General features: G+C 56.5%; 7 protein-coding genes across 7 annotated transcripts; 3 read left to right on the forward strand and 4 right to left on the reverse strand.

The window, feature by feature from the left end:
• Nucleotides 1–7,773: 7,773 nt before the first annotated feature.
• Nucleotides 7,774–9,712, forward strand: B0H18DRAFT_877841 (chaperonin Cpn60/TCP-1 family; the record flags this gene model as incomplete). Its single annotated transcript, XM_048040584.1, has 4 exons — nt 7,774–7,954; nt 8,006–8,056; nt 8,107–8,167; nt 8,221–9,712. 4 exons carry the CDS (start codon nt 7,774–7,776, stop codon nt 9,710–9,712), a joined length of 1,785 nt encoding a protein of 594 aa, XP_047892545.1.
• A 1,804-nt stretch (nt 9,713–11,516) lies between these two features.
• Nucleotides 11,517–12,549, forward strand: B0H18DRAFT_955417 (uncharacterized protein; the record flags this gene model as incomplete). Its single annotated transcript, XM_048042358.1, has 4 exons — nt 11,517–11,551; nt 11,605–11,896; nt 11,943–12,188; nt 12,241–12,549. 4 exons carry the CDS (start codon nt 11,517–11,519, stop codon nt 12,547–12,549), a joined length of 882 nt encoding a protein of 293 aa, XP_047892546.1.
• Nucleotides 12,550–13,687: 1,138 nt separating this feature from the next.
• On the reverse strand, nt 13,688–14,623 carry B0H18DRAFT_955418 (uncharacterized protein; the record flags this gene model as incomplete). The annotated part of the gene is made up of 5 exons (XM_048042359.1): nt 13,688–13,904; nt 14,147–14,272; nt 14,327–14,409; nt 14,459–14,575; nt 14,621–14,623. The coding sequence occupies 5 exons, from the start codon at nt 14,621–14,623 to the stop codon at nt 13,688–13,690; spliced, it is 546 nt and encodes a 181-aa protein (XP_047892547.1).
• A 117-nt stretch (nt 14,624–14,740) lies between these two features.
• Nucleotides 14,741–16,287, forward strand: B0H18DRAFT_1011466 (uncharacterized protein). Its single transcript, XM_048028986.1, has 2 exons — nt 14,741–15,525; nt 15,573–16,287. The coding sequence occupies exons 1-2, from the start codon at nt 14,901–14,903 to the stop codon at nt 15,875–15,877; spliced, it is 930 nt and encodes a 309-aa protein (XP_047892548.1). The 5' UTR covers nt 14,741–14,900; the 3' UTR covers nt 15,878–16,287.
• Nucleotides 16,288–16,357: 70 nt separating this feature from the next.
• Nucleotides 16,358–17,343, reverse strand: B0H18DRAFT_1011472 (uncharacterized protein). The gene is made up of 3 exons (XM_048028987.1): nt 16,930–17,343; nt 16,794–16,849; nt 16,358–16,691 (listed from the first exon to the last, which is right to left on the reverse strand). Exons 1-3 carry the CDS (start codon nt 17,160–17,162, stop codon nt 16,537–16,539), a joined length of 444 nt encoding a protein of 147 aa, XP_047892549.1. The 5' UTR covers nt 17,163–17,343; the 3' UTR covers nt 16,358–16,536.
• Nucleotides 17,344–17,385: 42 nt separating this feature from the next.
• Nucleotides 17,386–18,695, reverse strand: B0H18DRAFT_424104 (chaperonin 10-like protein). Its single transcript, XM_048038046.1, has 5 exons — nt 18,505–18,695; nt 18,357–18,452; nt 18,040–18,291; nt 17,940–17,992; nt 17,386–17,889 (listed from the first exon to the last, which is right to left on the reverse strand). The coding sequence occupies exons 1-5, from the start codon at nt 18,544–18,546 to the stop codon at nt 17,610–17,612; spliced, it is 723 nt and encodes a 240-aa protein (XP_047892550.1). The 5' UTR covers nt 18,547–18,695; the 3' UTR covers nt 17,386–17,609.
• A 1,074-nt stretch (nt 18,696–19,769) lies between these two features.
• Nucleotides 19,770–22,446, reverse strand: B0H18DRAFT_424146 (NAD-P-binding protein). The gene is made up of 8 exons (XM_048038047.1): nt 22,324–22,446; nt 22,176–22,271; nt 21,874–22,125; nt 21,774–21,826; nt 20,502–20,748; nt 20,332–20,448; nt 20,203–20,285; nt 19,770–20,145 (listed from the first exon to the last, which is right to left on the reverse strand). Exons 1-8 carry the CDS (start codon nt 22,363–22,365, stop codon nt 19,995–19,997), a joined length of 1,041 nt encoding a protein of 346 aa, XP_047892551.1. The 5' UTR covers nt 22,366–22,446; the 3' UTR covers nt 19,770–19,994.
• Between the last annotated feature and the right edge of the window lie 311 nt (nt 22,447–22,757).

The raw sequence follows: 22,757 nt of genomic DNA on the forward strand, positions 1-22,757 counted from the left end.
CGTTGTAGGAGGCTGAGGGGGCGGGGCGTGGGCGATGGCAGTATCTAGGTGAGTCGAGTTCCGTCTCGACCTATGCATGCTTCGACGGGTCTACTGCCGGTGCTCCTGCGTTGTCATTCGCTCAGTGACCGCATCTGGTGGTTTGTGGCCGTGGCATGTGCGCAGTACGGTCGCGCGGTCATTTATTGTGTATTAATGTTTATTGCTCCGCACAGGGATTGTTTTCCGAGATCCTCGAGTGCGTTGATGCGACGATCGTGTGGATGCGAGGGGTGACAGCTGGATTAGTCGCGAGCTAATCGAGGATTACTGGCGAGCTAATCGAGTGACTTACGATGGCTCAGCTATGGCATTGGGAAGTAATCTACTGTCTTCGTGACTGATTCCTTATGGCTTAGTATGTACTCAGAGTGTTTCTTCTTGGTTGATTTGTACTGGCTTAGCATGTCTTCGTGGTTGATCAGTAGTGGCTTAGCATGTCTTCATGGTTGATTAGTAGTGGCTCAGCATGTTCTTAGGATCAGTTTGGTAATGGATTAGGGATTGGTGGAATTGTCTCTGTGTGACTTAAGAGTGGATTGAGTTGAACTTTAAACTGACTTAATATTGATTGAGTGGTGGATTATGCTGCAACTCACAATTGACTTTGTAGTGTATTAGCATTAACTGAGACTGTCATAGACAGGATTAGCAATGGATAATGTTTTGACTTAGGATTGACTTTGAAGTAGTTAGCACTAAGCCATACTGTCATGAACAGGATTAGCAATAGATTGGGATTTGGTTTAAGACACATGAGCATTGTTAAGCACTGTCTTGAGACAGGATTAGGACTGGTATATTTTGTCTTAGTACATAGATTAGCATAGGATTATGAACATTCACATGGGTTACATTGGATTGGAACTGGATCAAAAATACTCAAGTCATGATTTAGCATTGATCAGCAGGGGATTAGACATGGATTGAGCATGACTTAATGAAGATTAGTGTTCATCTCAAACCTACTTAGCCTCAACTACTTGTGAATCTATTGCCTAAGTTATGGCTAAGCATGGCTAATCTATGGTTAGGAAATGATTAGACATGGGTCAGATGTTACTTAGCCAAGATTAATCCTCTGAGGATTAGCTTCATTGATCCTATATGGGTAATTAATTGGCTAAGCAGTTTCTCAGCAAGTCTCAGCAATGGATAAACTATGGCTAATCTATGGTTAAGTGTGTATGGATTAGCTGTACTGATTGTCCTTGGCTAAGCAAAAAGTCTAAGCAATGGATGAACAATGGATAATCCATGGTTAAACCTGTATGGATTAGCTGTACTGATCCTGCTTGGCCAAGCAACTGGCTAAGCCATAGCTTAGCACAGGATTGGGTTAAATGTGTATGGCCTTTAAGTTGATCTAAAATACAATATTGATTCAAACTTAATCCGATTTAAATGCAGAAGACGGTACCCGACGCCGAGGAACTGCGCCCGGCAGAGCCCTTGGTCTGTTCGTAACGTGCCTTGAACTAGACAGAGCTTTATCAGTGACCTAGACACCGAGATAGAACTCCGAATGCCGCCGTCTACTCACAACCTCTTTCGTGAGCTCTTCAGCCGACTCACAGAGCTCCGGTTCGTCTTTCCAGTGTTGTTTGAAGTGAGCGAGACGCTTTGATGGCTCAAGGACTGACCTCCGTTTTTGTCAGTCGATTGTCTGGTTTGATAGCATGTACACGCACCAATAGAAAGTACATAGGCGTCGTTGTCGCCGGTCTTGTCGTAGTACTCAGCTATCTTGTTGAGTCCCGCCTGAATTGCAGGCCAGAAAAACTCGTAGTTCATGTTGTCGAGTAATGCTGTCCATTGAGTATGCAAGTCTTTGAGGGCGGGCAGTGCGAGGTGTAGGGATGGGCTGTGCTCGGAGGAAAATCACTGCTGGCACTGATCCGCAATCTAGGGCCCGGATCATTGAGCATGAGACGTAAGTCGCAACAACTTAGAATCGTCGAGAGTGAACTTACACGCAAAACCCGTTGGAACGTCTTCACACGAGTCCACTCCTCAGAAGATGGGATAAGTGCGAGGAGCTTGGATGCGGTGAGAGCATCTGATGCCTTGCGTGAAAGCTCGATCATAAACTGTCGGATGAACTGTTGATAACTGCATTAATATATGACGGATTGAGTTCCGAGTGTGACCCACCATGCGCAACCTATATGCTCGGTTGAGCATAACATAGGTCGAAGACCATCGTACCTTCATGTCGACGACAAGTGTTTTGATATTTGTTGGTTCAATGCCCGAATGTGCCTGTATGTCGCGAAAGTGTTGCTTCCTTTGACTCGATGAACGTTCCTGCAAGTAGAGTTCAGTCTCGGTTCGGACACACCACATAATTCACATACTTTTACGGATACAGCTCGGACTAATCCGATTTCATCACGTACTGCGACCATCGTCTCCGGTATGTGCGCCTCGGGCTTATGCGGGTCGTAATGTGGCGACTTGCTGTGACACGCGATCACCGCTTGCGTTGTGAGGTTGATGATGTGTGCGAGACATCCTATACGACGGCGTGCAGCGTCAAACTTCACGTCAGGGTGGTTCTTCTCGAGGACAATGGCAAACTCCTTCATCATTCTGAGGTTTGAACTTGCGTTGTCGCATGTCACCATGAAGATCTGTGCAACACTCAGTAGTTAGTGGATGTACAGCTCACTCGTTATGCATGTACCTACACGATCAGTGATCCCTACCCTCGTCGCAATTTTGAATAAGGCTTGACCGAGCCGCTTGCCACTGTGAGACTCATTCATGCGCACGAAACCTATGAGAGCGGATTCCAGTATCCAATCGTTGTCAGACCGCTCTTCGACCCAGTGAGCAGTCACCGCGAAGTAGCCGTCTACGTTGCTCGCTTGCCATGCATCACACGTCAAGCAGATCCGTCCGTTCACCGTCTTCCCCTGGCATAGAGCATGTTCGACTCAGTAGCCAGACTCGGACTGTTCAACATATCATGGATACAACGTACCGCGAATCGTTTCTTCAAGTCACGAAGATATTGATGAAATTGGGCGAGGATTTCTTGTCGAGTAGCTGCACGTTTCGGCAGAGTGACGGCGCCCTTCGCACGGGAGGCGAGATTGATCATATTAATGAAAGCTGGATGCTCGAACGCGCCGATAGGCTGTAGCACGCAACAAGATAAGCACTCGAAAAGGAGGGGAGAGACATATTGTGCCGTACTTGATCAGTGGCAACAAGCCACTCAATTGCTGCGCTTTTGAACGCACTATCAGAGTATGGAACCACAGGATCGACAGGAGGCCCGCTGTGCACATGTCCATCGAGTGTTGTCTGTTTCTGCGACTCGGCCGCAGCTGCAGCTCTCGCTTTAACGTCGTCCTCGAGCTTGGATTCGCAGTCATTCCTGTCGCACCACTTGTAATATTTTGCCTTGAATAAGTGTGTGTTAGTAGGACTCCGAGTCGGACCGAAGTGTTCCAGTGATCACTGGCTTCACATTACCTTATGATGTGCAGCCAGGTGTCGCCGCAATGTAGACACGTCCTGTACAAACGTGTAGTCGCCAATATGCTTTGTTCTGGTGAATGTGACGGACGTAAGGTTCGTTCCGAATGACTACACATTCAATGAGACTTACTTGCATAGTTCGCAATCGCGAACCTTCTGAAGTTGGCCATCCTTAGGGCTCTTCCGGTCATATGCCTTCCTGAAGAATGTGTTGACATCGGCTGTCTTGTCCGCTCTGGTTGCCTTCGCGGATGCCGCGACAGGCTTGATATGCTCAAGGTCCTTGAGCATGCCGTCTCCGTCGACTGCGCCTCCATCGTCAGGCTCGTGTGCGCCGAGTAGATTCTGGGAACCCTCCCTTGCCGAATCGCGACGGACTGCGAATACCGTGGCACCACACAACCAACTCAGTTTGAGATCCTCAACATGCGCACGGAGTAGTAAGTACATACCTCGCTTTTTGGGCCGCCGGGCAATTGTCCGTCCACCGCCTGAGTCACTATCCTCTGAGTCGGAGCTTTCTGCTCTTCGAGTTCGCTTCCCCGCCGGTTTTCGAGATCCTGGGGCACGCGGAGAGTCTGACTCGTCATCATCAATCTCAATGACCGTCCGTGATGCATGTTCACTGAAAGGTGTCCCTGTGGCGCGATGACGCAGACTGCGGTTAGGTAGCAGCATTACAATGAATCTCGTGTTGACTTGCCTGTATCTTTCTCTTTGCCTTTCCCAGCCGTCTTGCTCTGAGAAGGCTCGCTAGCCACATTCACGTCCGACCGTGCGCCACGTGTCGTAGGCTGTTCAGCATTGTCTGGATCTCTTGCTCGGTGACTTGGCCGGCCAACGCGCCGTGCTCGGCCTTCGTCTGTGGCAGCAGGATCAGGAGTGTCTACAGTGCAGCCAGCATCAGCACCGCTTGAACTCTCGGATGGATAAGAGTGTTAGCCTACCTCCTCCGCCTCGAACACGAAGTTGAAGTGTCAGATGCGACATGGACCGTAGTCCGAGGCTCCCAAGACTTTGATGGTGCATCAGTGTTGCGAATCGATGTTGCCCTGACCCCGTGATGTAGTGCGTCGTGTTGAATGTTGATGGTATGACACCACGCTGGCGAAGCGAAAGCCAGACGTCGGCGACCGTGTTGTCGTCCGAGACAACTGCACATTAATAAGTATGCAAGTTTGAGCAAGTATACTAGGACTCGGACGCAATCACGGAGACGTACGCAATGGTATGGACTTTGGCCCTTGCACTCCGGCGCACCCTGATGTCGAGTCTGTTCCCATGATAAAATTGTGTACGGGTGGTAGCTCGTGAGGCGGCGGAAACGATCGCAACGCATGTTCGATACATGCGAGCGATGGCGAATTGTCCGCCTCGAGGATGATATGAGCCGATGGAAACAGAGCCATGCTGGGAAGCGATGTGACACTATATTCGTGGGATGTAAGTCAAGTTTCTCCATAATCAGCCAGTGGCAGCCACTCACCGTAGACGAAGACAGCCGAAGATATATAAATGTACATCGTGGTGACCGTCAAAGCGATGTCGCATTCAGAGCCCATGCGAATGTGCAGCTTGGGTTGCAGGTGCTGGAAAGCGAGGGATAAGAGAGCTAAGGGCAGGAGAGAAAGCACGAGACAGGAAGCGAGCCATGATGGGAAGCAGAAGGCTATCGCGTCAAGTGTACTCGGGGCGAGAAAAGCCTGGCGCGGCCGACGAGTTGTGGGCTGCCATTGTCGGAGGCTTCCGCCGCTGCCATGTAGACTCATGGCGGGCAGCAAGCGAGTCGTCGTGGCAGGGATGGGGAACTCTGGAGCGAGTTCTGCACCTGCCAGATCTTAAATTTGAGCTCACCGACTATTAGCCAACACCACTTAGTCCAATCTATGCCTAGTAGAGGCAATTCCGAGCAACCGCACATGTGATGGGCCATTCACGGGTGCACACCCATAACAGGCACAAGGCGGTGGCCATCTGTTTCTAGCGGCACGAATAAACATTATCATTTTCTAGCTTTCAACAGAGGATCAAACAGATTACAGTACAAATGTTGTACTTAGCTACGAACTGGACAGTACACGGCTCATGCATCCTTTATTCGTAGTGCATAAACGAATCGACGATGGCTACGTCGGTCAGTGATGAGTGCGCCAAGTCGGACTGAAGTTTGAGTCATCTTGAATCTCGTGCCGCCGATTGGTGGCATCGTCGAGCGAGATGTCGAGGAGTCGGGGTCGCGGGCCGCATGGTGTTGGCGATAACGCAGGCGAGCAAAATGTTTAGGCGTCCGGTGAGATGATGACCGGGAATTGCGAAGGGGCTTGGGGCTGCTTGGGGCGGCCAGGGGCCGCGCGTCGTGCAGTTTGCTGCGCCACTCTGCTGACTCAGCGAACCATATTTGGTACTATAAGCCCGGGCTCAATGGGCCGGGCTCAGGCTTTAACATTTGAAAGCCGGGCCCTCTCGCTGGGCTTCTGACGGCTTGGGCCGGGCTTTTAGCGGCTGGGTCGGGCTCGGCTGGGCCGGGCTCGGGCTCACGAGCCCGGCCATGAGCATCACTACTAGCGAGCGTGTTTGCCTGCTCGCTCGCCCATCTGCCCACCCCATACGCGACCGACCATGACCTGCACAAACCACGCAAACCCTTACCCGGGTAAGGGAACTGGTCGAGCCCCGGCCCTACCACTACTGACGTACGGTGTTGGACATTAGAGCATCAGGATATCTTTACGATATGATCTCGACCTGAAAATAGGCTTACGTAAGAGTTTCTTCACGATAATGCGGCCTCACTTTACTTGGATAGCTTCACGATATGTTCACTTTAAGTTGCAGATGAATATATGCTTAGGTCACAATACCTTCACGACAATGCCACCTCACTTTGTTCTGATAGCTTCACGGTCCTATCACCGTAAGGTGAAGTCAGTTATGGTGATGTTACAATATCTTTACAATAACGCATACTGCAGTTATGCTGAAGCTTTCGTGTGACGGCTGGTCACACTTTGATTAAACTTCGTTCACTATGTCTCGCAGCCACTTACTATGATCTCGATTAAGATATATTTATGCTATTATGCCCTCATATATCCTTACCGACTTATGCACATCTTTACAATACTTTCAGGATAACTGAATGCGGATTATGCTGAGCTGCACCCTGTGACAGATGCACTTACCGAAGTGAGATGTACTCGGGCGTACCGGTACAAACTTCGCACGGCGGAACACGACTGCATCCTGCAGCCCGGATCGTCGGGGTGTAGTAGAAAGTCCCAACACATCCCAGCCCCGACTTCGCTCGCGGCGGGGTCATGTTTTCCAGAGGAAGTGTCCATGCAGCGCAACGAAGTCCTAGGTGTCCAGCAGTCACCTTGCGTCTTGACCGATAGATCGAACCGTGCAAGGACAATCATTGACACCGCCTGCGCGGAACATCTCGACGGAAGTGCAGGGGCTCGATACATCGACGTGCGTCCGCAATAACCATATCGCAATACGACGAACGAAGCGTTTAATGGTCATCCACGGATACAGTAGACGCAGCGAGAAGGAACATGACAGACAGACCGCAGACCGCGGTGCAGCATCTTAAGAGCCGGCGAGCAATAGCGACTCCGAGACAGACAAAAGTATGACGGGATGGGAAACGCACTAGTGCTGCCCTATGGCGATGATGTTGCTGGAGATCGCGGCGTCGGCGAGCGTAAGGACGTCTCCGACGACTGTTACTCTGTTGACAAGGAGCAGCCGCGGTTTGCCTAACTAAGTTTCCGCGGTGAGCGACTCAATGCATAGCGTGCGCATACCTACGCAACCTCATTACGCTCTCGCTGCACATTCTTCGGACTGACTGGCCTGAGCAACTTGTCGGAAAGTGCAGACGAGTGCACTCGCGAGCCAGGATGGCCGGGGTATCGCAGGAGTAGCGTAACTCATTTCAGACGGCAAAACAAGACTAGACGGATGCATTGACGACGACCGATGTTCGCGCTCGACGGCGTTGTCCATGAGCAGGGGCGGCGAGGATGGCGGCGTCGGTGAGAGCGTCGGCCTGAGTCGGGCGTGACGTGGCGAGACCGTGATGTGACGAGGGACGTTACTGCGTGATTCTAGACTGTTCCGTGACAAATTGCTCAAAAAGTGCTGGCCGACGTCGACCGCGTTCTCTCACCGTCCTCCTGCTCGCTGTCGCCCCCGTCCCCGCCGCCGCCCTGCTCATCGTTCTGCGTGTGGAAAGCAATGCACCACTTCTCTCAGACGTCCTCTGCTGCGCTCCGCCGCGCCGCCGCAAAGGCGGCCAAGCCTTCGCTGGCTCGCGGCGCGCACAAGGAGATCAAGTTCTCGAACGAAGGTCGCGCTAGCATTCTCAAGGGCGTCGACGTGCTCGCGGACGCCGTCAGCGTCACCCTCGGTCCCAAGGGTACGTAGCCTCGCCAGCTGGCCGGAAGTGACACGCTCACCGTCTCTGCAGGTCGCAACGTCATCATCGAGCAGTCGTTCGGCGGCCCGAAGATTACCAAGGGTATGTCGCCTTACCTTGCCTCTACCGTGCCCGTGCTCACATACCCGCAGATGGTGTCACGGTCGCAAAGTCGATACAGCTCAAAGACAAGTTTGAGAACCTCGGCGCTCGGTGAGTCGGCTCCGCGCCTTCCTTCTCAGCGTCCCGCTGACCCCGCCTCGCAGCCTCGTCCAGGACGTCGCGTCCAAGACGAACGAGATGGCTGGTGATGGCACGACCACCGCCACCGTCCTCGCGCGCGCCATCTACGCGGAGGGTGTCAAGAACGTCGCCGCTGGGTGCAACCCTATGGACCTCCGCCGCGGCTCCCAGGCCGCCGTCGACCGTGTCGTCGAGTTCCTCTCCTCCCACGCAAAGACCATCACCACCACCGCCGAGATTGCTCAGGTTGCGACCATCTCCGCTAACGGCGATGCCCACGTCGGCAACCTCATCGCCCAGGCCATGGAGAAGGTCGGCAAGGAGGGTGTTATCACCGTCAAGGAGGGCCGCACCATCGACGACGAGATTGAGATCACGGAGGGCATGCGTTTCGACCGCGGCTTCATCTCTCCTTACTTCGTCACCGACGTCAAGTCCCAGAAGGCCGACTTCGAGAAGCCCCTCGTTCTCCTCAGCGAGTCTAAGATCAGCCGCCTCCAGGACATCCTTCCGGCCCTCGAGGCTGCTGTCCAGGCGCGTCGCCCGCTGCTTATCATCGCGGAGGACGTCGACGGTGAGGCCCTCGCCGCGTGTCTCGTCAACAAGCTCCGTGGCCAGGTGCAGGTCTGTGCCGTCAAGGCCCCCGGCTTCGGCGACAACCGCAAGTCCATCCTCGGTGACCTTGCTATCCTCACCGGCGGCCAGGTCGTTACGAACGAGCTCGACATGAAGCTCGAGCAGCTCACGCCCGACATGCTCGGCTCGTCCGGCTCGATCACCATCACCAAGGAAGATACGATCGTCCTTAACGGTGAGGGCTCCAAGGACGCGATCCAGCAACGCTGCGAGCAGATCCGCGCGCTGATTGCGGACTCGACAACGAGCGAGTACGACCGCACGAAGCTCCAGGAGCGCCTCGCGAAGCTCTCGGGCGGTGTTGCGGTCATCAAGGTCGGCGGTTCGTCCGAGGTCGAGGTTAGCGAGAAGAAGGACCGGTACGACGATGCGCTCAACGCGACACGCGCAGCTGTCGAGGAGGGCATCCTCCCCGGCGGTGGTGTCGCGCTCCTGAAGGCGTCCCTCGCGCTCGCGAGCAAGGCGCCTGGTTCGCAGGCAGTGTCGTCGCCGGACGTGAAGCTGATCCCGACGGCGAACTTTGATCAGGACCTGGGCGTGTCGATCATCAAGCGGGCGCTGTCCCACCCGGCGCGGACGATCCTGAAGAACGCGGGCGAGGAGAGCTCCGTGCTTGTTGGCACGATGGTGCAGCTGTACGGCGCGGAAGACAAGTTCGCGTGGGGCTACGACGCGAGCAAGGGTGAGTGGGTGGACATGATCAAAGCAGGCATCGTCGACCCGCTCAAGGTCGTCCGGACCGCACTTGTCGACGCCGCGGGTGTCGCGAGCCTGCTGACGACGAGCGAGGCGTGCATCGTCGAGGCACCGGAGGAGAAGCCGGCACCGCCTGCGGGTGGCATGGGCGGCATGGGTGGTATGGGAGGCATGGGCTTCTGAGCGGGCTGTGGGCGCGGAAGCGAAGAAAAAAGTATCATGCTCAGTGTTTAATGTCGGTTCTCAGCATCATCACATCCACGTCGTGTTCGGTTGCGCATATAGCTCTCTCATCTCATCGTCTCGTGTCGCGTGTTGTGTAGTACGTTCGTATAATCTGCTCTCGGTCATGCATGCTCGGAAATGACACACTCCCCACTCTGCTTCATACGCTGTCTTGCGAATGTGATGAACGACTACATCTGATTCTCTGTGCTAATCGTGCGTTCGCCCGTTCTCCTCTGCGCATGCGGCCTGTGTTCGGTATGCCCTGTTGCCGAATCGCCTGGCGGCCCAAGTGGCGGGCCACTTCGAAGGTGTTCCCGCCAATCCGTTCGACGCCGACTTCCTTGGATCGTATAGCAAGCTTTTGAACGCGCAGCTTCTCCGGACACCGTCTTCCCTGTCGTCCCCCAGCTTTGCTTGCTCCGTTCGCGCGAATCTGCAGACTTCCTGTGGTGTTCGCGGTTGTTTTCGCAGACCCGTCTTCGTATTGGAGGTCAACTCGCCCAGAGATCTCCGCTACCTTTCCACGCGAGGCGTCCGACCGATGGACCCGAGTTCGCATAAGGGATATGCATGGTTCGTCGTCATCTTAGTGGGTAGTCATTATTGCAGAGATGTTCAACGGCTTTGTCGTCACACAGGCGAGTGTCCTCTTGCCGTTCTGCACGCATTTACTGCGATGGACGAGATTAGGCTTTTAGCAGAGGCCGCGAGCTGGCCCCGTGTCTCGGCTTACTTTCGAGGTGGACACGGCGCCAAGCGAAAGCTAGGACTGGTGTTCTCGAGGAGGGCGGGATGCAGAAGCTACAAGCCGCCGTCGGTCAGATAAAGCGGCGACGGACGGTATGTTCTAGCTTCCTCCTAACTAAGTGGATCCATCTACTGAGTGGTTGATGACGTGCAGGTGCTTGAATTCGAAACGGATTGTTCACTAGCTACGTATGTCCTGCGTGGTACGTTCCCGAAGTACGTTTGCGGGCCTGCATGCCTCGGAGCAAACCCGATCCATACACCTGAACATCGCATTGAGGGGGAAGATCGAGGTCACGGTCGATCGAGGTGAATACCATTTTCCCGGTCAAACACATAACACTTCCGCGTTCCGGTGCTGACGACAACGTTTACACCCCTTTTCTTCTACCGTCATTTGGCGGGTTTATTTCCACAGTGCCCAGCACCCGCTTCGCTCCGCCTCGTTCTGCGATGCATGACTCGGATGCTGATTCCGGCTCTCGACAGCCAATCCCCGGCTCAGACGATACCACCTCTTGGGACGCCAGTCAGCCACCATCCGTCGCGCAGCCTCATAACCCCTCTGGCCCTGAGCACAGTGGCTCGCTCTCTTTGGACTGCGCTCCTGGCGACACTTTTGTTGAACTATTTCAAACTGAACGGGCCGTTCACGAGGGAGACGAACCGATGGCGCTGCTTCAGAGTCCCGGCCGTCTTCAAGCTCCCCTGGGCACGGAGCCCATCCCACTAGAGTTCTGGGGTGTCATCGACGCTTCCGACTTGTCCGACTTGTCACTGGCGGACCGAACGAATTCCTCATCGACTGCTTCAAAGCCATCTGGGATATCGGGGAAGAATGGCTCACTCATGGGTGCCACGAGTTTGTGAAGAAGGTATCATACCGTTGACGATTCCTTCGTACATCATCTGATACAAATGGTGTGACAGGAACTCCACGAAGTCGACAATCATCAGTATCTGCTATTGCAGGACAAGTTCAACTCGATTTGGGACATGGAGGGAGTGTTCGATGAGACTTCGGCTCGCGTTTCTTCAGGGTGTTTCGTGAGTTCGCTCGTTATATATTTCGATGATTGAGAATACTCACTGTCCATCAGTGTGGATCACTGGCAGAAGGGCCGTGTGCTTACCGTGCAAGCCCCTACCATCGCGGAGGACACTACCAAGGTCATTGCCGCTCATATGGTCAGCTTTCTGTGTCGCAGTGCTGGAATGATGTGGTTCAAGAGGAGGGCTTTCGTGATGGTCATGATGCAAAGCACGGACTGGACATTCAGCATGAAGAACAGTGTCGTTCGAAGGGACTTCGAGAACGACGTGGCGGGCACGGAGGTCTTTCTTTGTGTCGTGACAGATACTCGGGCGGAATCCATGTATCAAGTGCGCAAGGTGCGTATTCTCACTACAGTCCAGTCGATGTTCACGTCTCCCTCAGATTGCGGCAATTCTTGGAAGGCACGATCTACTGCATGGCTTCATGATAGCGCTTGTTGGCAAAGCCCCTTCGAACTTGGATCAGGACCTACACTTCAAAGTCGCTCACGCGAACTCTGACTCTGACCTTCCCGCCGTCGAGGTATGCGTTCTGTCGTATGAACGCAAGGAGTTCGACCAGTTCGAGACGAGAGCACGTGAAGCAACCTGCGTGGAGGACTGGGAAAAGGAGACTTTGAACTTTATGGTACGAGGCATGTTTGTTCACAAAGCATATTCTGATGTTCATTGCGTTGTAGCGTATGACTTACCTCAGCCCCTCCATCGCCACCTGCCCACGGTATCGAACATTTCCGCTCGCGCTTGTGTTCCATTGCTCGATCCTACAACTCCACATTCCCTCCTCACTCACTGCCGCAAATCTGGGGAGAACTGCCGCAAATTCACGACGATATTCGGGAGCCCATGGATACGATCAGCGCCGAAGCATCCTCCCAGCTCATGGCTCTTCTGGACCAGGCGGCTCGCCCGCTGGGGATGCGTATTCTCGCCCGTCGTCGGGGATGGGAGAAGCAATTGTTGATGAGTCGTTGTCTCATTACATCTGATCGCATGCGCAAATTTGTTTAATTCATTGTAGCCTTGTGCAGTGTTGTAGTCGAACTGAGTGAATGATGAAAATGTTGCGAGTTCATTGTCGGTCCGCCGTCTGTGATAGTGGCGCTCTACGGCGTGTACTCAGTGTTAGCCAAGTGCAGCAGCCGCAATACACGTCGCAGCGGACGGTATGTGCCCTCGAATCGTCTCTCTGATACATACCAACATTGTGCCCATCGAAAACCCAGGTCCCGCGACGAGATGCGGTAGCCCAGGGGAGGGTGAGCCACTGAGTGTCGAGGGATCCCAGCGACCGGCGGAGCCAACTGTGTGTGACGGCGCGATGTTGTTGGACCGACACAGCCTCAGTGTGCCGGCCTAGGTGGGACACCCAAAGACAGTGGACACGTCGACAAAGCATACGGCGGACTTACTGAGCGAAGCGTAGAACATGCACTGTGCGGAAGCCCAGGAGAGGGCCCGGGTGAACCACTCAGCGTCGAGCCTGAGACCAGTGGAACCAAGTGTGACGCGGTGTTATTGGATCAACGCGGTCTTGAGAGTGAACGTTTGAACCCGCGACGGTCGACAGGTGTGCTTACGATGCGGAGCATAGAATCGCGGTATGGTACGTGTGTGGGGGGGGGGCGGCCAGGACTGGGTGGATCGCCGAGACCAAGGCGGACGAGTGACCGAAACGGGGAGCACGGTCGTCGCGATGGCGGCCCTAGGTACCTTTCTATGGGACGACAGAAGCATCGCAGACGCGCGAGGGATGGCATACATATCATATGGTTGAGGCGGTCAGCTTGACATTCGGTACATACATTCATGTGCATCAGTATTCCGTCGCATACATTACCTGCCGGGACAGAACATACCCTTCGCGTCCGGAGTCAGCGTTACTGACTCGCAGTACGTGTTTCCACTGCAGATATATCATCCTCTGGTCGGGTGGAAAAGACTTTGATAGTGAAAAACGTACTTTGTGACTCTCCCACAGCATAGAAGCAAATTGGAAAGACGACGACGTTAAGACGTCGAAGGACGCCTTTCGAGTCTCGGGCAGACAAAAGCCTGAGACTTTCCTAGACCACGAATCACGCTCTGCAGTCCACTTTCCCTGCCCGCGAAGCAATCTGAGTTAAGTTAAAGAGCGTTCATTATACCGCGACCCTTGTCGTTGGAGGAAACGACGGGCTCCTCGTTATAGAGAAACACTATCACGTCGCCGAGGCCGTCGATCATCGGGTGGAAGCGTATGCACAACCGCAGCGGACAACCGTAGGCGGCCCGCGAACACGTCCTTCTGCCGCCCACCTCACCACAGAGCTCCCTGTGCGCCCGACAGTCGACGTGTCTCTTCCTGCACAACCAATGCAGGGATGTTGAAGCGATGTATGACGTCACGGCGTGCTCTCGAGCGTGCTGTCGCGCGTGTCAGGTCGCTGCTATCCACGCAGAGAATGCTTACATACCGACGATAGTGTACATACATTATACATACAACCACACTTCGAAACGACTTCCGTTTGTCTTGTTCACTTGCCAGCCACCGTAGGCGTCGTCCGCCCAGCTACCGCTCACGCCGCGGCGACCTGCACGCACACTTTCCCGACGTGCTGCTGGCTCTCCAGATACTCGTACGCCGCCCGCGTCTCGTCGAACGCGAACACCTTGTCCACGACGGGCTTCAGCCCCGTCGTGTCGATCAGCCGCACAAGCGCCTCAAACCTACAAACCGGACGCGTGAACTGCGGAGCGCGGAGGGGGCGACGGAGGACGTACTGCGTGCGCGAGCCGATGAGAATGCCCCGAACGAGCGCGCCCCTGCCCAGGATGATGCCAGGCAGGCTCGAGATGTCGCCGCCCTTTGTGAGAGTAAGCATCAGACTCCGCAGATGCGAATGGCATGCGTACCCCTGCGACGAACCCGATCACGCTGACCGTCCCCGCAATCCGCGTGCTCGCGAGCGACTTGTTGATCGTGCCTGCCCCGCCCACCTCAATAACGTGGTCCACGCCGCGCCCGCCTGTCTGCCCACACTGTGTCCATCAGGAAAAAGCCCTCCCGAGAATGACCATGAATGACTCAGTATTATGGAGAAATCTAGGTAATTGTACATGTTATCTCAGTTCTCAGTAATAGGTTTTGTTAGCTAGTCCCCTCTCTTTCGTCTGTGAATGGCTCGATAATATATGGCATTATGCAACATGACCAGTGTGTTATGCAGCTTATGCTTCATTCTGATCACATTCCGTCCTTAATCTGACCATTCTTCTGATTCATGTACTGAATGGTCCATCGTACGAGGTGATCACATTCAATTCACAGGAACAAGTCGATTGTAATGTGTCACTAATGACATCAAGCAGCAGCTACTGTAGTACGGTACACTCCGACTATCTCTGCCTATGCCTCCCTCCGGACGAGATGTGCTCCAGTGAGGCGGGCCTCCGGAGGCGCGACCGGAAGTGGTGGTGGGACAGGGCCTTGGGCCAGGAACACGGCGGACTCGGCGGGGAGAAGCGGGGGCTCGGCGCAGTTGTACGCAGGCAGCGGCAGGGCCACTGCGACACGTTGAGGGGATGGTGCATGGGACTCAACGGGGAGGAGCAACGACGTGAGGTTGAGCTCGGCACGAGTGGCGGCGCACGCTCGGTCTCCTCCAGCGGCTCCGACGCCTACATCCACAACCGCTGGCTGAGGGGCATCTCCTTCGGGAGCGGGAACTACGAGTTCCACATCCCCCGCGCGTCTTCGCGGAGGCGCAGCCGGTCGTGTCTTCCGGAGAGGCTGGCGGCGACGAGCGCGTGCGTCCTCTTCTGGCTTGGCTTCATGGGCCCATGGTGCTGGCTCATCGGCGGGTGGATGCTCACCACGGAGGGCGAGCTCGAGCCGGAGTTCCGGCGCGATGCGGACGCGAAGGGCGCGATCCTGCCCCAGGCCGCGAGGGCGAAAGCGCTTAGAACGCTGGCGCCGCTGACTGTGTGGCTTAGCGGGGCTGTAGCGCGTGAAGGACGACACACACACAGTGGACGAGAGTCGCGGTGGACGCAGCGGGTGGCGCGTACTCCTCCGGGCGAGTTGACGTTGATGTTCGGAATCGTCGCGAGCACTGGCGCCGCCCGCCCAGCACGCGACTGAACGGAGAAAGGGGGGCACCAGCTGGGCTGTCTGCGGCGAAATGGCTGCGCTGCAGCATGGCTGAGCGGGTCGTCCTGCGCAAGAGAAAAACGGTGGGCACCGCTCCAGACGCGCTGTGCTGCGAGCAGAGCGTGAGACGACGTTGCCGTGATACGGCGGGTGGCAAAGACATACCTGCGAGCAGCGCGTGAGTGTGTGAGCAAGCAGGTGAATGAGCTAACAAAGAAGATGAGGATGTGCCGGCACGAACGAGCGGGCACGCACAAGAGGGCATGTGAACACGAGAGGACGGGCGTGTGTGTGTGCGAGAGGGCGGGCAAGCCAAATGCGCGGACAGATACGCGGGTATTCGAGTGGGATGTGCAGATTGGCCGGCAAGCAAAGGCACTCTACCCAAACTATGCTTGTGCTCCGACAAACGGGTCTCGACGGTTGTCCACAGGGTTACGTAGGTCGTCCATGTCGGCGTGATTGTTATCTCATAGCTTGTTCTGGCAGGTACAGTGGAGGACGCAGGTGGGCGGTTGAGTAAACGGGCGGGACAGGGGCTGGATGTGAACTCGACAGTCAGCGACAGCAGGGGTGAGTCTTGGTTGAGTCTGACGTGGCAGTCGGTTGAGTGGCGCTGCAGAGGACACCGATCGCGATCTGATTTAGGGCAGACAACTGTCTGACTCCAGCTACGGATTGTGATGTGACAGCGCTCAAACGACTACAAGACCGCAACAAGACCGCGCTCCTGTCTTCCGTCGTCCTCTTTGGCTCTTGATACTCTCTGTCAGACAGCCCTCTCCTCTACTTTTTACACTTTTTATCCTGACCTCGGTGACACAGAACCCGAGCGTGCGACTCAGGACTTCCGTGACACGCGTGCCAGTGTCAAGCGACAAGACTGCGCAGAAAACGACGGACCTGGGGAAATGAGGACGTGAGATGCGAAGGCACCGAAAGATGAGAGCAAGGAGATTAGGAGAAAAGACTCGGGCGTAGTACTCGAACCTGAAGGTACGTTCGCGCTGAATGACCTGGCCGAGTCAAGCTCAAGCATCGCGCTACGGTCTTGCCCTTCTGCCTGCCGATCCTCTGCTTATGTCTTCGCCCGGACAGTCACTCGACACGTACAGCCCCCTACCGAGTTGATGACGAGGCAGCGCAATGTTACCGTGCGCCTCGCAGTGTTGCTACCGCCCGACCTTCGCTGACATGACAGATGGACGTCGCCGCTCTCACGCTCAACGCGAAGAGATCTGAGCAGCTGGCGACGCGACCGGCAGTCAAGCACTCAAGCTGCCCATGCATGCGACACGCACGGCGACCGGCAGTGCGCACTGTGACGAAGACCGCTACAGCCGCGCCCGCGTTCAACACGAGGATGGATTGACAGCCAGCAATGCAACACGAGACGAACGTACCCATGCGTACACGCAGCATGACGATGACCGGCCCGCTCGCGCGAGCCTTCGTAACGGTGACCATTGCCTGTGCCGGACGACTCGGATTCGCTCGTAAAACGTGGACGGCGGAAACCTCAGCGCATACCGTGCTTTCAGCAGTCAGGGTTGATGACAACTTTCAGGCTGCACGAGAAGTACGTCCTACCCAAGGTGTAGCTTAGATTACTATGCAATATATCTTGTTACGAAGGGTCTACGAGTACATTGTATACACGTCAATGCTCTTGTATCCAATGCCTGAGCAACGAATTCTGGCGATTACATGGCTTCTCGCACCACATGAGTATTTATAGCTCGTAGCGAGAACTTAGTGGCATGTGCTAATATTGCCTGCATTACGAACATATGCACAGATGGTGTGTACAGTAGTGGACGATGCTGCGAATAATGTCAGAATAGCGGAGTATGATGTGGGTTCTATGTATTGTCGAGAATACGCCATAATTCTCAGGAGAGCTTTTTCCTGATGTCAACACACGAGCGGCCACGGCGTACGACTCACAATCCGCAGAACCTCCTTCTCCCAGTCCGGCGTCTTCTTGTAGTTGACGACGTGCTTCGCGCCGAGCTTCTTCGCGACCGCGAGCTTGTTGTCGGAGGACGAGGTCGCGATGACCGTCGCGCCGCTCGCGACGGCGATCTGGAGGCCGAAGATGGACACGCCGCCGGTGCCGAGGACGAGGACGATGTCGCCGCCCTTGAGCGGGTTCGCGCCCAGGAGCGCGTTGTACGCGGTCACTGCGGCGCATCTGCGTGTGGCGTTGGAAAGGCCGTGTGTAGGAACAGACAGCGTACTTACGGGAGCGTCGAGGCCTCGATGTACGACCAGCCGTCCGGGATCCTGACGAGAGACTGCTTCGAGTGAGCATCGCGCGCATAGAGAAGGGCGAGTCACGTACGTGCGCGGGCAGGATCTTGTACTCGGTGAGGACGCCGTCGATGGGTCCGCCGAGGCCGCTGAGGATGGTCTGCTGGGAGGCGTCGCCAAAGATGTGGTCGACGGAGAAGTTGGCGCAGATCTTGTCGCCGACGGCCCAGTCCTTGACGTCGTCGCCGACGGCGAGGATCTCGCCGGCCATGTCTGAGCCCGGGACGACATTGTCCTTCTGGCCAAGGGCGTACTGGCCCTTCGCGACGACGAGGTCGCGGAACTGGGTAACGGAAGCATGTCAGGGTTCATATCTGCGATGGAGAGAGACTGAATTGAGGAACAGACCTGGAGGGAGACAGCGTGAACTTTGACGAGGACCTCGGTGGACCTGGGCGGATGGATGGAAGCCTCGGTGAGTGTCAGGTTGTGGAAGCCATCCGCCTGTGCGCGCGTCAGCACTCGAGGTCTTGCTCACCAGATGCGAGCGACGCACCTTGGGGAGACGATACTCGCGGGTGGTGCTCGGGATGGGCATCGTGGGCGGGCTGTGGATCGAGAGACGGGGAATAGCTGTGGGAAAGAGAGGACGGCGCAGGTTTTTAAAAGGCTTCAGATGGACAGGGCGAGGTGCTTTGTCGGATCTTGAGAAGCGGGAGTGGTCCACTGTGCGAGCGATCCTCCGTGGGTGACAACATGTTCTTCCTCTCACCAATCACCGGCCCGGCCCGTCTGTCCGCCTCACTCCCCGTCGAGAGCAGCGACCTCGGGCCATCGAGAATGCGACAGACCACACCCGAGAACGCGTCGTGATGTCATGCATCGCTTCACCGTCCCTAGGTTGACAAGATGCGCGCAAAGAAGAGCTGCGCCGGTCGTCGAGTGCACAGGGAGCTCTGTGGCGAGATGGGTTGGGCAGCACTTTGCAGGTCTAGACGGACGTGTTCGTGAGCAGACAGTCGCACAGCGCCTACTAACGTCTTGCTCGTACCGGGCGTATGTTTCCACCCGGTGATCGGCGGCGCGGTCGTGTTTCTCTGTAACGAACACTGCGAGGAAACCGTTGTTTCCTCCAAGGGCAAGAGTCGCGGTGGCCAGTCCCTGGGTCGGACTGCGCGCGTGCAGCTAACCATTCACCAGAGAAGCCCCGGCCAAAGAGGCGGAGTGTATCCAGATCGCCGAGAGCTCGCTCCGCAAGATCAGTGTCGTCCCGGAAGCTAATAGAAGGTGTGACCAAGGTGACTCAGTCGGTCGGGCTGACTCTGCAAATGCGAAACGTCACGCACGCGAACGAGGATATGGGGCGGGGCACGACAGACGAAGCAAACACCACCACGGAGACGAGATATGGACAGGCGCAGTTTGGACGGGGACTCGAGGTGGACCGGCAGGACGATGGTGTTTGAGGACAGGGCACGGATATGTCGGTATGAAACGTTAGGCGGCGCGTTCGCGGTATGAAACGTTCAGCGGGCAAACAAGGCTGGGCGTTGCGTTGGCGGCGGCGGGAAGGTAAGCAAGAGAGCGACGCCGTCGGGATGGTCATGAATGCACTCACCGACCGGCGCACTCGCTGTCACTGTAGCGGGGGAAGCCTTCCCACCCTTCCGCAGTGACTGTACCAGCTCCGGCAGAGGCGGACTGCGACCTCCGAGTTGACGAAACTGGAGCACACATGGGGTTACGTGTGGCAGCCTGCACCCACTGGCCCTGGACTCAACATGAAGGACGGTTGCAGGAAGGCAGGTACGGTCCCGGAACGGGCCATGGGATCGAGGCTCGAGTCGACAGTGAGGGTACGGTGTCATCGTACACTGGCGTTGACATCACGGCGTGCTCTCGAGTACGTGAGGTCGCTGCTATAAACGCAGAGGATGCATACATACCGGCGATAGTGTACATACATTATACATACAACCCCACTTCAAGATGACTTCCGTTTGTCTTGTTCATGGGTCGGTCACCCTCATTCCGCCCGGCCGCCGCTCAGTCCTTCGCAACCTGCACGCACACCTTCCCGACGTGCTGCTGGCTCTCCAGATACTCGTACGCCGCCCGCGTCTCCTCGAACGCGAACACCTTGTCCACGACGGGCTTCAGCCCCGTCGTCTCGATCAGCCGCACGAGTGCCTCGAACCTACAATCCGAACCGCGTGAGCTGCGGGGCGCGGTGGAGATGGGGAGTCGGACGTACTGCGTGCGCGAGCCGATGAGGATGCCGCGGACGTGCACGCCCTTGCCCAGGATGATACCGGGCAGATTCGACATGTCGCCGGCCTGGCGGTGGTGAGCGAAGACCCGTAGATACGAATGAAATACGTACCCCCGCGACGAACCCGATCACGCTGACCGTCCCCGCATACCGCGTGCTCGCGAGCGACTTGTTGATCGTGCCCGGGCCGCCGACCTCGATGACGTGGTCCACGCCGCGCCCGCCCGTCTGCCCACAGCCGAGTCAGCCCACCTACGTACCCATATCCAGCGATCACTCACGATCCGGAGCACCTCTTTCTCCCAGTCCGGCGTCTTCTTGTAGTTGACGACGTGCTTCGCGCCGAGCTTCTTCGCGACCGCGAGCTTGTTATCGGAGGACGAGGTCGCGATGACGGTCGCGCCGCTTGCCACCGCGATCTGGAGGCCGAAGATGGACACGCCGCCGGTGCCGAGGACGAGGACGGTGTCGCCGCCCTTGAGCGGGTTCGCGCCCAGGAGCGCGTTGTATGCGGTCACCGCGGCGCACCTGTGTGGCGTTGAGTGCATGTAAAATAGACAGACAGCAAGCCCGTTACGCGTCCACACCAACGAGGCACGCCGCCATAAAGTCCGAGACAGTGCTGGGGGCATGGCGAGGAACTCCCCGCGATCAATAAGCCAGATGACTGGACCCGAGGACATACGCTTATGGTGGGCGGTACTCCATTGTCAGCAAACGAAACATCGGTAAGCACTCTCGCCCGGTGTGCACGCAGGGCCGGGTGGCGTCCGCTCGAGCTGAGAGGACTCCTCGCCGAGACATCGACGAGCTGCCACGGTAGGATCTTGCAGACTGCCGGTACTCATACGGCGAGTCGCGCCGCCGCCCCACTCCGATGCCCGTGTGTGCACTTCGCAAGAGTGCGCATCGATATCTCGTCTGCTGGAAGTTGGCCCTGGATGAGTGAACCCTACGGTGACCACAGAGTCATGCTTGGAAGCACGTTTCCGTGGATCGCATAGGCGGCTCCCGCTGCCAGACCCGGGGGCCTTGTCAACCGCCAGAGGCACCGATGAGCTACCACGGTAGGATTCAGCCGACTATCTATACTCGCATAGCGAGTCGCGCCGCCCCGCTCCGATACCCATGTGTGCACTTGGCAAGAGTGCGTATCGATAGCTCGTTTGCTGGAAGTTGACTCCGGACGAGTGAGCCCTAAGGCGACCACAAACTCGTGCGGGGAAGCACATTTCTCTGGATACCATAGGCGGCTCCCGGTGCCAGACCCAGGGGCTTTGTCAATCGCTAAGGTCCGTAAAGGGCCCCCCGAAAAACAAAACTCCGGGATGAGAAAGTCTCCCCAGACGACTAGACGCGGGGTCAGGTCATACTCCTGCCCAGTCACTGAAGTTGACCCTGGATGTAAGCTCTACAGCGACCACAGAGCCGTGCGTGGAGGTACATTTCCCTGGATAGCATAGGTAGCTCCCGCTGCCAGACACCGGGGCTTTGCCAAACGCCAATGTCTGTAAAGCGCCCTCCGCGCTCCGAAACATAAAGATGGCACTCACGGAAGCGTGGAGGCCTCGATGTACGACCATCCGTCCGGAATCTTGACGAGAGACTGCTGCGGGTGAGGATCGCACGCATAGAGAAGGGCGGGCCACGTACGTGCGCAGGGAGGACCTTGTACTCGGTGAGGACGCCGTCGATGGGCCCGCCGAGGCCGGAGAGCTTGATGTCCTCGGTGACGTCGCCGAAGATGTGGTCGACTGCGAAGTTGGCGCAGACCTTGTCGCCGACGGCCCAGTCGTTGACGTCTTCGCCGACGGCGAGGATCTCGCCGGCCATGTCTGAGCCGGGGACGACATTGTCCTTCTGGCCGAGCGGGTACTGGCCCTTTGCGATGATGAGGTCGCGGAACTGGGGATAGAGTTCGGATCGGCGGTGGAGCGACTCAATGGGGGACGTACCTGGAGGGAGACGGCGTGAACCTTGACAAGGACTTCGGTCGATTTCGGCGGACGGATGGAAGCGTCGTTGAGCGCCAGGTTGTGGAAGCCGTCCGTCTGTGGGCGCGTCAACGCCAAACGTCAGATGGATAAGACGCGAGCGACGTACCTTGGGGAGACGATACTCGCGGGTGGTGGTGGGGATGGGCATCGTGGGCTAGTCGCTGAGTGCAGTAGAGACGGAGAAAGGGATGTGGGAAAGAGAGGACTGGCGCAGGCTTTAGAGGACACGGAGAGGTGCTTTGTCAGAAACGGGAGTGGGTGAACTGTACGAGCGATCGTCGGTGGGTGACGACATGTTCTCCTCTCACCAATCACCAGCCCGGCCCGTCCGTGCGCCTTGCCCCGGTGGATAGCAGCCTCCTCGAGAACGCGACAGCACACGCCGAAGGGCTTTCCGTGACGTCATGCGTCGCTGTGCTACGTTGACCGGGTGTGCGCAAAGAAGAGCGGCGTCGATCGTCGGGCGCACCGGGGGCTCTGTGGTGAGATGGGCGGCAGAAGTGACAGTGGGCAGAAGGTCGTCATGAGCAGACAAGGATA

This window comes from Fomitopsis serialis (assembly GCF_022376445.1).
Source record: "Fomitopsis serialis strain Sig1Antser10 chromosome Unknown B0H18scaffold_40, whole genome shotgun sequence".
NCBI classification, from domain to species: Eukaryota; Fungi; Basidiomycota; class Agaricomycetes; order Polyporales; family Fomitopsidaceae; genus Fomitopsis; species Fomitopsis serialis.

What these genes read in the sequence shown, in the direction of transcription:
- B0H18DRAFT_1011466 (XM_048028986.1), top strand. Translation starts at nt 14,901, where the DNA reads ATGACATCAAGCAGCAGCTACTGTAGTACGGTACACTCCGACTATCTC. An exon ending in TAGAACGCTGGCGCCGCTGA is followed by an intron (nt 15,526 to 15,572) that starts CTGTGTGGCTTA and finishes CGACACACACAC; the next exon opens with AGTGGACGAGAGTCGCGGTG.
- B0H18DRAFT_1011472 (XM_048028987.1), bottom strand. Translation starts at nt 17,162, where the DNA reads ATGGTCACCGTTACGAAGGCTCGCGCGAGCGGGCCGGTCATCGTCATG. An exon ending in GTCGCCAGCTGCTCAGATCT is followed by an intron (nt 16,850 to 16,929) that starts CTTCGCGTTGAG and finishes TGCGAGGCGCAC; the next exon opens with GGTAACATTGCGCTGCCTCG. An exon ending in GGGCTGTACGTGTCGAGTGA is followed by an intron (nt 16,692 to 16,793) that starts CTGTCCGGGCGA and finishes GCGCGAACGTAC; the next exon opens with CTTCAGGTTCGAGTACTACG.
- B0H18DRAFT_424104 (XM_048038046.1), bottom strand. Translation starts at nt 18,546, where the DNA reads ATGCCCATCCCGAGCACCACCCGCGAGTATCGTCTCCCCAAG. An exon ending in TTCACGCTGTCTCCCTCCAG is followed by an intron (nt 18,292 to 18,356) that starts GTCTGTTCCTCA and finishes TCCGTTACCCAG; the next exon opens with TTCCGCGACCTCGTCGTCGC. An exon ending in ACAAGATCCTGCCCGCGCAC is followed by an intron (nt 17,993 to 18,039) that starts GTACGTGACTCG and finishes CACTCGAAGCAG; the next exon opens with TCTCTCGTCAGGATCCCGGA.
- B0H18DRAFT_424146 (XM_048038047.1), bottom strand. Translation starts at nt 22,365, where the DNA reads ATGCCCATCCCCACCACCACCCGCGAGTATCGTCTCCCCAAG. An exon ending in GCGAGTATCGTCTCCCCAAG is followed by an intron (nt 22,272 to 22,323) that starts GTACGTCGCTCG and finishes ACGCGCCCACAG; the next exon opens with ACGGACGGCTTCCACAACCT. An exon ending in ACAAGGTCCTCCCTGCGCAC is followed by an intron (nt 21,827 to 21,873) that starts GTACGTGGCCCG and finishes CACCCGCAGCAG; the next exon opens with TCTCTCGTCAAGATTCCGGA.